The sequence below is a fragment of the Chiloscyllium plagiosum genome, chromosome 24 (assembly GCF_004010195.1).
Source record: "Chiloscyllium plagiosum isolate BGI_BamShark_2017 chromosome 24, ASM401019v2, whole genome shotgun sequence".
Classification (NCBI taxonomy): Eukaryota; Metazoa; Chordata; class Chondrichthyes; order Orectolobiformes; family Hemiscylliidae; genus Chiloscyllium; species Chiloscyllium plagiosum.
In genome coordinates this window covers 1,797,697-1,809,937 of record NC_057733.1, presented here as the reverse complement: position 1 = coordinate 1,809,937, position 12,241 = coordinate 1,797,697, and the positions used below count along the sequence as shown (strand labels likewise).

The window sequence follows — 12,241 nt, the reverse complement described above, 5'->3', positions numbered from 1 at the left end:
GCCACTTAAGGATTTCAATTGGGGATAGGGTCAGAAGTAGGAGCATAGGTTTGCACATAAAATTCAACCCATCATGTTCCTTTCATGGCTGCTCAGGAACAAAATGCTAACAAATCTGATAATCTTGTGTCAGTGATGCATACTTGTACAATCCAGTCTTTGTAGTGTGCTAGAAGCAGAGCAAGTGTAATACACGTTTGTACACCATGTCTATTGCGCTGACTAAGCTCTTTGACCTAATCAGCGAGCTGAGGTTCTGGAAGCTGCAATCCAACTCTGGCTGCTGCCTGGTCAATTCAACATTAGACTGCAGATGGGACAAAGATAGGTGGAGGGATGAAGATAGGTAGAGGGACAAGTAGTACTGAGGAAGTGGGGAGACTGTAGAAGGACCTGGAATACAATGTGGGAAAGTGTGAGGTTATACACTTTGGTAGGAAGAAAAGAGGCATAGACTATTTTCTAAATGGGTAAATTGGAAAGCTAAAGCACAAAGGGACTTGGGAGTCTTAGTTCAGGATTCTCTTAAGGTTAAAATGCAGGTTCAGCTGGCATCTAGGAAGGCAAATGCAGTATTAGCATTCATTTTGAGAGGGGTAGAGTCCAAGGGCAGAGATGTACTGCTGAGAGTGTTTAAGGTCTGGTCAAACTGCATTTGGAATATTGTGAGCAGTTTTGGGCCCCTGTGTACCTGAGGAAGGATATGCTGGCCTAAGTGGGGGTGTAGAGGAGGTTTACAAGAATGATCCCAGGGATGAAAGGAAAATCAGATGAGGAGCGGTTGAGGACTATGGGTCTGTAATGTCGACAGAAGGATGAGAGGGGAAATGTATTGAAACTTACAGAATATTGAGAGGCCTGGATACAGTAAATGTGAAGAAGATTATTCCACTACTGGGAGAGATTAGGACCCAACGGCACAGCCTCAGAGTGAAGGGATGATCCTTTAGAACTGAGATGAGGAGGATTACTTCAGCCACAGGGCAGGGAATCTGTGGAACTCATTGCCACAGAAGGCTGTGGAGGCTAAGTCATTGATTGTTACAGGGCAATGGCAGGAGAAAGGGATTGAGAAGTATAGCAGATTCAATGGGTCTAATTCTGCTGCTATATATTGTGTATATCTATGGTCTATAGCATAACATGCAGTGAATATTTTCGGTGACATTCCTCCAGTCCAGATCATAATACGCAAGGATCCTAGATTCATTAGGCTGTGTGCCCTGAGTATGGGGTGCTTTCATCCATTTTCAAGCTCCACACGAAACAATGAAGTTTAGCCCATTTTCTGTGCAAACTGAAATCAATACAAGGATACTTCCTGCCAAAAACCAACCAAGCCCAGTTTATTTGTCAGATAGCAACGAAACATTTTATAGCATGTCATTTGCATAATCTCTGCACTTCCTCACTGGGTTCAATAGTGATGCACACTGTAATTGCCAAGTTTATGATCTGGCTTCACTCCATCCTGCTCTTGAATGTCACACAAACAATCTCAACAACGTTCCTACTGGCAATCGACTAATGTGGCCACAGATCTTCAACAACCTTCCTGACCCTTCTGCCAATTTCAGACTTCTCATTTGATCCTTTGTGTCCAAGTATTTATCAATTGCAATATTCAAATGCTTAGCCTTTTATATGGCCTTCAAGCTCCAATTCTTGCCTCAGCACAAGGATTTTGCTCAAACTCATCATTGAAGTATTTGGAGGGAAGCTAATTAAGGGAGGACTGGATGGAGAGGGGCGATGCTGATTTGTGACATGACCAGAAGAGACCCATATGTTTGGCATCATTTTATGTAGTTGGCCTGTTGGTCCATTAGATTGTGGTGTTGATTTTTACATAGAATGAGAGCTATCAGCATTGTTGATCAGCTGGATGTCAGGGATCACTTAAAGGGATTATCATTTCCTGGATCAGTATTCAATGATGCTCCACTGAAAGCTGCTCTCATGATGGTCACAGTGAACTACAGGCCTGTTAAAACAAGCTAAATTGGTGGGATGGGAGAAAGTGAGGACTGCAGATGCTGGAAATCAGAGCTGAAAATGTGTTGCTGGAAAAGTGCAGCAGGTCAGGCAGCATCCAAGGAGCAGGAGAATCAACATTTCGGGCATGAGCCCTTCTTCGGGCTGCGCTTTTCCAGCAACACATTTTCAGCTCTAAATTCTTGGGATGGTAGGTAAGGTCAAGGGGAACTCTATCACTGTTGTGGGAAGCAAGTGAGGGGTTTGAGGGTTGAAATGTGGGAGATGGGTCAGACCCAGCTGAGGGCCTTGTTAACAAGTGTTGGGGAATCCTCAGTTGAGGGAAAAGATGGACATTTCGGTCGACAACTCCCTTGTCGAAGTTGGCATCATCAGAACAAACGTGATGGAGATAGAGGAACAGGGAGAATGGAATAGAGTCTTCACAGGATGTAGGATGCAAGGATGTTTAGTCCAGGTAACTATAAGAGTTGCTGGCTTTACAGATGATATTGATGGCCAGTCTACCTCCAGAATTTGAAACAGAGATGTCAAGAAAGAGAAGGAAGGAGTCAGAGATGGATCAGATGATGGTAAGAGCAGGGTGGAAATTGGAAGCGAAATCGATAAATCTTTCCAATTCTGGACGAGAGGGAAATAGCACCGATGATATCATTGATATACCAGAGAAAGAGCTGTGGGTGGGGTCTGGAATAGGACTGGAACAAGGAATGGTCTACATATGTCACAAAGAGACAGGCAAAACTGGGGTCCCACACACATACCTATGGCCACTTCTCTAACCTGAAGAAAATGAGATGAGTTAAAAGAAAGGTTGTTCATGGTGAGGATGAGTGCGGCCAGACGGAGGAGGCAGGTGGTGAATAGAAATGGTTCAGACTTTAGTTCCAGGAAAAAGTGGAAAGAGCCCTGAAGCTGCCCTGGTGCGGGTTGGACTTGTAAAGGGATTGCACCTCCATGGTAAAGAGGAGGCAGCTGGAGCCAGCAAACTGGACATTCTGAAACTGGTGTAAAGCATCTGAAGAATTGCAGATATAAGTGGAGAGGGACTGGACGAGGGGAGAAAAGACTGAGTCAAGGTAGAAAGAGATGAGTTCTGTGGGACAGGAGCAGGCATAAACAATGGGTCTGTCTGGGCAGTATTGATTATAAATTTTGGGAAGGAGATAGAAGAGGGTTGTGTGGGATTGGGAGACAATCAGCTTGGAGCCAGTGGTGGGGAGAGATAACCAGATGAATTGAGGTTGATCACCATGGTTGATACTATGGCCTGACGTTCCATCATGGGGCTATGGTCTGGGTAAGATAGGAGTAGGTATCTGAGAGCTGGCGTCAAAATTAAAGTGGTGCTGGAAATGCATAGCAGGTCAGGCAGCATCTGAGGAGCAGGAAAATCGACATTTCGGGCAGAAGCCCTTCATCAGGACGCTCCTTACTTTCACCTATCTGACAGCTGGCACTCAGCCTCTGTAATGTAGAGGTCAGTCCATCAGACTACAACAGCACCACACTTATCAGCAGACTTAATTTACAAAGTTGGAATTGAATCTGACAGCACAGAGTGCAGTCAGTTCCCAGGAGGGTAAGTTGGAATGGTCAAGATGGGGGGAGGGGGTGTGGCGGCAGAGAAATTGAGGCGACCAATGTCAGTGACAGTTTTGAACGAATGAGCAGATCAAGTTTTGCCAGGGTAACTCAGCTTCTCACGTTGTTATAGCCTTGGTTCAAACATGGATAAAAGAGCTGAATTCCAGAGGCAAGTTAAGAGTGACTGCCCTTGGCATCAAGACTGCATTGGATTAAGTATGGCATCATATAGCCCTTGGAAAAACTGGAATCAATGGGTATCATGAGAGTAAACTCTCTGTTGTGTGGTACATAGGAAAATGGTCGAGGTTGTTGGAGGTCAGTCATCCCAGATCCAGGATATTTCTGCAGGAGTTCCTCAGCATAGAGTCCTAAACCCAATCAACGTCAGCTGCTTAATCAAGACGTTCCCTCCATTATTGGATCAGAAGTGGGAATGTTCACCAATGATTGCACAATGTTCAGCATTATTTGTGACTCTTCAGACACTGAAGCAGTCCATGTCCAAATGCAACAAACGTTGGACAATATTCAGGCATGGGCTGACAAATGGCAAGTAACATTCTCACCACATAAATGCCAAACAGTAGGAGACAATCTAATCACCACACCTTGAAATTCAATGTTGTTACTGTCACTGAATTCCCTACTTTTAACATCCTGGGGATAGCCATTGAATAGAAATTCAACTGGACTCAATATATAAATACACCGGCTACAACAGTAGGTCAGATGCTAAGAATACTGCAACAAATAACTCACTTCTTGACTCCTCAAAGCTTGTCTATCACCTACAAAGCACAGTCAGGAATTTGATAGAATATATCCTACTTGCCTGGATGAGTGCAACTTCAACAACACTCAAGAAACATGACATCATCCAGGACAAAACAGTCTGTTTGGTTGGCACCATTTCCACAAGCATCTACTTCCTCCAACACCGATCTCAGTAGCAGCGGTGTGTACTATCTATAAGATACACCACAGAAACTCACCAAAGATCCATAGTCAGAACCTTCAAAACCCACGACATGAGATACATGGGAACATCACCACCTAGAAGATCCCCTCCAAGCTGCTTACCATCCTGACTTAGAAATATATCACCGTTGCTTCACTGTCACAGGGGCAAACTCCTGGAATTCCCTCCTTAAGGACATTGTGTGTCTACCTACAGTACATGAACTGTACCAGTTCAAGAAGGCAGGTCACCACCGCCTTCTCAAGGGCAACTCTGTTCAAGCAAAATAAATGCTGGCCAGCCCGCTATGCCCACATCCCACAAGAGAATTTTTTAAAAAGCCCTCAATTAAAGAAGCAAATGGTGCACTTCCTTCCAAACTTTCTGCATCTCAATAATTTTGAAACTGTTCAAACATCCCTCAAACAATCATTGCACTTGGCATGTTCCAGGTGCAGTACAGTAATGTCTAATATATGCTAAGAAATTAGCACAATAAATCCTTTGTATTCAGAGGTATATAGTAGCTGCATTTTCATTGGTCTGATCAATGTAGGAACTCGTGGTGATCAATTTGGGGTATCATATTGCATATCAGAAAGCTGCTGTGGAGCTCCACATAAAACAATTCTTTCTCTGTCTCGCATACATACACACAAATATACACTCAACTCTCACATTATAGTGAATAAAAAATCTAAAGTTCACCTTTTGGGCTTCACAGCCGTTTTCAATGTATTTTGTATGATTTCTATGCTGTATTAAATTTCTGCAATGCTCTGACCATCTGATTCTATAAAACTCTCCCAGTTGCCAATCTTAACTTCTTTCCATGTTGCTGTCTCTAATGATATTTCTGGGAGTTCTTCCTTCTTGGTTATTGCAATTGAATAATCTTTTGTTATTTTCTAAATCTGGCTGATTTGTAATCTGATATCTCTGACTTACTTCAGTATTGCAACTCATACTGTGTCACCATGGAATCTCCGCTCCTCGCTCCAGTCGCTGCATCATCCAGCTTGTTTCTCACAATGAATCTAGAGTACATACTGGACAGATTACCTCACAGATCAAATTCCTGGGGAGATCTCCATTTTAACCTGCACATAGCCTTCCTAATTACAGAATTCTCAACTTTCTTCCAATTCTGACCTCTTATTTCTTTCACTCACCAATGCTAGTGTGGTCTTCAGCTGGCCCTAATTCCTGGCATTCGTTTATTTAATCACTATTTGAACAAATACAATTATATTGAATTAGGAGCAGGGGTAGGTCACTTGAAACCACTCCAGAACTCAATAATATCTGGCCAAATATGATTCCTCAATATTTTCTACCTACCCCAGTAATCTTTCATCCCTTTGCTTATTAACAATCTATCAGACCCTGCCTCAAAAATATTCAAAAGTCTTTGCTTCTACCACTTAGTGGGAAAAAAAATTCCAAAGACTCTGTGAGAAAAGAAGATCTCCTCATTTGTGTCTTAAATGGATGATCTGTTATTTCTAAACAGTGACCCTGTAATTCTAGATTTTCCCAATACAGGAAACTTTTCATGCACACTGTCAAGATCCCTCATAAAATCAACTCTTATTCTTCTAAATTCCAATACTAACAAGATCTAAGAGGTGATCTAACAGAGATATATAAGATGCTAAAGGAAACTCACAAAATAGACGTGGGGCAATCTGAAATGAGAGGTCATAGTTTTAGAATAAGGGGTTGCAGATTTAAGACAGAGATGAACAGAATTTACTGCTCACAAAAAGCCATGAATCTGTGGAATTCACTATTTCAGAGTGTGGTGGATGCCAAGATACTGAATAAGTTTAAAGAGATTAACATATTTTAATTAGTAATGAGTTGAAGGGTTATGGAGAGTGGCAGGAAAGTGGAGTTGAGGCTGAGGTGATCAGCCATGATTGTATCAAATGACAGAGCAGGCTTGAGGGGATGAATTTCTCAGTCCTGCTCCTAGTTCTTACATAATTTTTCTTAATCTTGCCACAAGGCTACAAGAGAGAACAAGATCATATGAAACTCTATCACTTTCGACAATGATGTAGATTGTGGATAATTAGCATATTACACAGACAGACTTAGTCCCTTATTCAACAACTCTCTGCCTCCCTATCTCACTCTCCTCCTTTAAAAGCAGTTTGATACTCCTTAAAACCTATCTCATTGGCCAACCTTGCTGACACCTATCCCAATGTCTCCTTACAGACTCATTTTCAAATTTTGTTTGATAATGTTCATGTGAAGCATTTTATAATGTTTTTAATATCAAATGTGCTTGATACATACAGCTGCCAAGAGATTTAAACTAGTACTGGCAGATTGACAAGCGATCCGAAAGTTACCTTTCACACACACATTCCCTGATTTGAAGTCAAACCTGCCTGCTAAGTACAGCATTTTAGAACATAGAACATAAATCAATACAGCACAGAAATGGCCCCTTCAGCCTCACAATGTTGTGCCAAACATTACATCAAATTTAACTAATCCTTCTCCATGTCCTTGGTCCATATCCCTCCATTCCTTGCATTTTGGGTCAGATGCTTGGATTTATACATGATCGAGTGTTATGCTTTCCTGATGGCTGAGCCTTTCTGGATAGGTTACATTTAAAATTCATCCTGGAGTGATCAATGTGAATGATAAATCCTATTAAACTAATTAACTCTCCTTTTAAGAGTAAAGGAAATAAAAATCTAGATTCAGTTAAAAAAATTAAAACAGGAGATGTTAGAATCTCTCTAAATGTGGATATAAGAAAGGCTAAATTGTTTCTTCATATATAAGTATTGATTATGTTACATGTCATTGTAATCATGGAAACCCAAGCTGTTGGCCAGCTGTGGTTTTATTTTTGTCTTCCTATATTGCTGTACATACAAAAAATATACAATCACATTTTTGAACTGAAAAGATCGCTAGAATTTCAATCAATCGCTTTTGCATAAACCAAAACTCTATCTTTCATAGTCATTTTCCTATGTTGTCTATTTCATAGCATGCAAAATGCTCGGCTTCATCATCATCAGAACAGGTAAAGAGGACATTCTTTAATTCTTGGTAGTAACCTGTAACCTACCGCAGTTTAGAACTGGTGACAGTGTCAGAACAATTCAACAAGGAAGTATACTGTGCAGCACTCACCATTCCCACTGCTGTTCCTCGTCCCTTGTTCCTGGAAAATATCCTTCGATTCCACGGTGCCGTCAGCAGCTAAGAAAAGAAACTGTAAAGAGTGAGTCACTCCCTGTCATTCTGACAACACCCATTATTACCCACCAACTGCCCACCTGTAACTTCATCTGTTTTATCAAGCTTTTGCTGACTGCACCTTTCTTCACATGTCTGGGAGGTCTCCTCAATGGCTGTTCCAATATGGACAGTTAAGCCATGTCCTGTATTGACAAATGCCCTTCTTTGCAAGGTAAATGGTTAACCCCTAATGGTAATACCATTCAAATTAATTTACATAGAGTCACAGAGATATACAGCATGGAAACAGACCTATCGATCCAACTTGTCAATGCCGACCAGATATCTGAAATAAATCTAGTCTCATTTGCCAGCATTTGGCTCATACATCTCTAAACCCTTCCTATATATCCATCGAGATCCCTTTTAAATTAGATTAGATTAGATACAGTGTGGAAACAGGCCTTTCAGCCCAACAAGTCCACACCGACCTGCCAAAGCACAACCCACCCAGACCCCATTCTCCTATATTTACCCCTACACCCAACACTATGGGCAATTTAGGTTGTAATTGTACCAGCCTCCATCACTTCCTCTGGCGGTTCATTCCATATACGTACCACCCTCTGCGTGTAAAAGTTACCCCTTAGTTCTCTTAGATCTTTCCACTTGAAATACGTAGTCTATTTATCTTATCCATACCTCTCATGATTTTATAAACCTCTATAAGGTCACCTGTTAGCCTCCAATGCTCCAGGAAAAATAGCCCCAGTCTGTTCAGCCTCTCTCTCACTTCAACCCCAACAACATCCTTGTAAATATTTCCTGAACCCTTTCAAGTTTCACAAGTTTCATCCTTTCTAAAGCAGGTAGATCAGAACTGCATGCAGTATTCCAGTAGTGGCCTAATCAGCATCCTGTACAGCTGCAACGTGATCTCCCAACTCCTGTACTCAATGCACTGATCAATAAAGGAAAGCATACCAAATGCCTTCTTCAGTATCCTATCTACCTGTGACTCCACTTTCAAGGAGCTATGAACATGCACTCCAAGGTCTCTTTGTTCAGCAACACTTCTCAGGATCTTGTAAGTGTATAAGTCTTGCCTGATTTGCCTTTCCAAAAATGCAGCACCTCACATTTATCTAAATCAAGCTGCTTCTGATACACCTCAGCCTCTTCCTTATCTGAGAGATTCATCATACTCGACAGTTCCCTGGTTGGGACTATCAACATCATCAAATGCATTTTTGGGATCCAGCTGTTCTGGATGAGTGCATTTACCACTTTGATCATTCCAATCTTTGCTCACGCCGAGACCATCTGTTTGCCACCTTTATCCATTTAAGATGTCGCACATCTTCCTGAACCACCCAAAACTCAGGTTCTTTTGATGTTTTGTTGTGCCAGTTGCCAACAACTCTGATGAAATACTTTGACATTCTTACCCTGAAACAGGTTCAAAATCTTTCTGAACAATGTCTGGGCCCAGCAAAATCTTCCACTTTAACTCCTGATCCAGTGTCAGAATAAACAAACGCAGTTTTGAATTGGTTCTGGCCCGAATCCAGAGAGGACAAAACAATCACCAGCTCAGTTTCCCACGCCAACTAATACCAGCTGTTTATCAATCATCCCTAACACCCCCTCTCAAATACCTGCTTTCTCCTTCTCTACTGTTTTAAAGTAGATTCCACTGAGTTTGGAGCTACCAGAGAATATCCTTCTCTCTGCACGGTGCTTAAACCCAGACTGAGTGTTTCTATAAGATACTGAACTGATTGCCTTGCTGTATCAAAGTCCACACAAGGAAAAGAAAGTAGAATTTACTGCAGTTGAACTTTGTTCTGTCATTGTTGTAAGTGCGTCATTCCAGCTAAATGAGAGTGAGTTACTTCTCAACAGACTCCACTTTACCAGAACACATTGCCACTCCCTGACCCAGGGAATGGTGGGGGTGGGGCAATATGCCAATCACTTACAATTAGGCAGTCATGCGGCTTGGGCCTTGGCCGCTGTCCTGTCCGTGGAGACACAGTTACCAGCAGACAGCTGTCCACTTCCTGCTCCTTACACCAGTCCTCAGTGCTTGCCTTCTGATCTGCTTACCCTGTTTCTGTTCTGCCATCCCACTCCCTACCAACTGTCACCTACCTCTTGTGCCCAGTTCTCCAAAGCCTTTTCCTGCTGCCTGCCACCCCTTATATACTGGTGGACAGTGTAATAGAATGTGTAAGGCATAATGTTATGATTGTGACAGAGATCATTACCTTTTCAAAATAAATTCTTACTCCAGTTATTAACTTAAAACATCACACTATAAGATTTCACATTTTAAGCAAAACTTCTGCTGTACAAGAATTAAACAAATCAAGGATGACTAATTCAAAATACTTTATAAACCTTTATTATTTAAATATAAGAATTGTCAACAGACCATTTTCCATTCAGTATTGAATTGTTCTCCGATACACTGCAGGATCTTGAGGGTTTTTTCTGCTGAGTTCAAATCAAGGTGTGCACAGCTCTTAGTGATTTACACAAATTTTCCTTATTTTCTGACATTTAGACTTCCAGAGGTCTTTTTTTCTCTCGACAAGAATTCCACTCTTCCACTAGTTCTACCAGATCTGCCAATTTTAATTCCTTATGCATTTGTCATTCTGAGTACCATACCCAATTCCTTAGTGGCTGCATATGACAAACCTGATTGTAGTGGCCTTTACTCTCCTTGTTCTGGCTGCTTTGCAAATACACAGCTAATTTCCCACACCCCTTCAAGCTTACTGATTATTGCTGTGGTAAAAACACATAGATAAACTCCACAGAGACTTATTACATGGCAACATCATACCGGGGATGTTCCAGATAGAGATTTAAATCAATGATCTTTTACTTTCAAAACAACCCTTTATTTCTATGATCCAAATAAGTAGTTTATACCTCAAATGGAGCAAACAATCCTCTTACTAGGCTTACTTGTTCCACGATGAATACTAGTTTTATATGTTTTTAACTATTTGGTCTGGACAATCTATATGAATAATTGGAACCTCCCCTGTTTTCATTCCAACCTTTATGTATTTTCTTGAGATGTCTTGAGATAAAGTGTTCAGAGTAGCTTTATAATCCTAGATATGAATATCTTTTACAAGCAACACTGTAAAGCTCCCCTTTGAACCATAATTACCTGAGGTCAGTTTGCATTGTACTTATTTCAGGATATGGAGATGCTGGTGTTGGACTGGGGTGTAAAAGGTTAAAAATCACACAACACCAGGTTATAGTCCAACAGGTTTCATTGGAAGCAGTAGCTTTCGGAGCGCCGCTCCTTCATCAGGTGGTTGTATCAAGTGGTTCATCAGGTGACAACCACCTGTGAAGGAGCGTCACTCCGAAAGCTAGTGCTTCCAATTAAACCTGTTGGACTATAACCTGGTGTTCTGTGATTTTTAACTTTGTACTTATTTCAAAGTAGCTTACAATTTTGCAGTCAAATGTTACCATTCATCCAACTTTGAAATTGATTTCCTAAAATTAAATGTTACACATCTAAAGCCTAGCAATTAGGAATTTTGGTATTTATAATAATATACACTGTGAAATGGATGCTTCCTTAACAAATAGGATATAATGAGCAATGAACACTGTACAATGTATATATCCAGGGAAAGGAGCTCAAATAATATTAAGTAAAAAGTAAAGTCACAATAGACCCAGTCCATCATTAGAAACATAGAGACAACTGGTACTGAGTTTAACCACACCTCAGGCAAGGGACAAGGTTGACAAGGTGAGACCTTAATATGACCTCAGCTGGTATAGGGATTTAACCCAGTGGTGTTATTCTGCATCACAAATCAATCTCCCAGCCAACTGAAGGATCCACTCTCAGTTCCTTTGTTTCTGCAGGCCGGGATACCACAGAGGTATGAGTTGCATTTCTGTAAGAATTGCTCAGTGAATTTTGGGCAGCAGTACCTCCCACCCACCACCATCTCTCCTTCACCTCAGACCAAACTCTGAGGGACAGGATGTACATGTATTTGAAAAGACAAAAACTGATTAGGGATAGTCAACATGGATTTGTGCGTGGGAAATCATGTCTCACAAACTTGATTGAGTTTTTTGAAGAAGTAACAAAGAAGATTGATGAGGGCAGAGCAGTGGATGTGACCTATATGGGCTTAAGTAAGGCTTTCGTCAAGGTTCCCCATGGGAGACTGATTAGCAAGGTTAGATCATGGAATACAGGGAGAACTAGCCATTTGGATACAGAACTGGCTCAAAAGTAGAAGACAGAGGGTGGTGGTGGAGGCCTGAGACCAATGGAGTGCCACAAGGATCGGTGCTGGGTCCTCTACTTTTTGTCACTTACATAAATTATTTGGATGTGAGCATAAGAGGTACAGTTAGTAAGTTTGCAGATGACACCAAAATTGGAGGTGTAGTGGACAACGAAGAGGGTTACCTCAGATTACAACA

The 12,241-nt window shown here is 41.4% G+C and overlaps 1 protein-coding gene across 1 annotated transcript in view; it reads right to left on the bottom strand.

The window, feature by feature from the left end:
- The window catches only part of LOC122562332 (unconventional myosin-XV-like), a 447,653-nt gene that overhangs the window by 245,240 nt on the left and 190,172 nt on the right, over positions 1-12,241 (bottom strand). Inside the window, exon 23 of the mRNA XM_043715207.1 lies at positions 7,709-7,777. Coding sequence (XP_043571142.1) covers positions 7,709-7,777 — 69 coding nt within the window. The remainder of the gene's footprint in view (positions 1-7,708; positions 7,778-12,241) is intronic.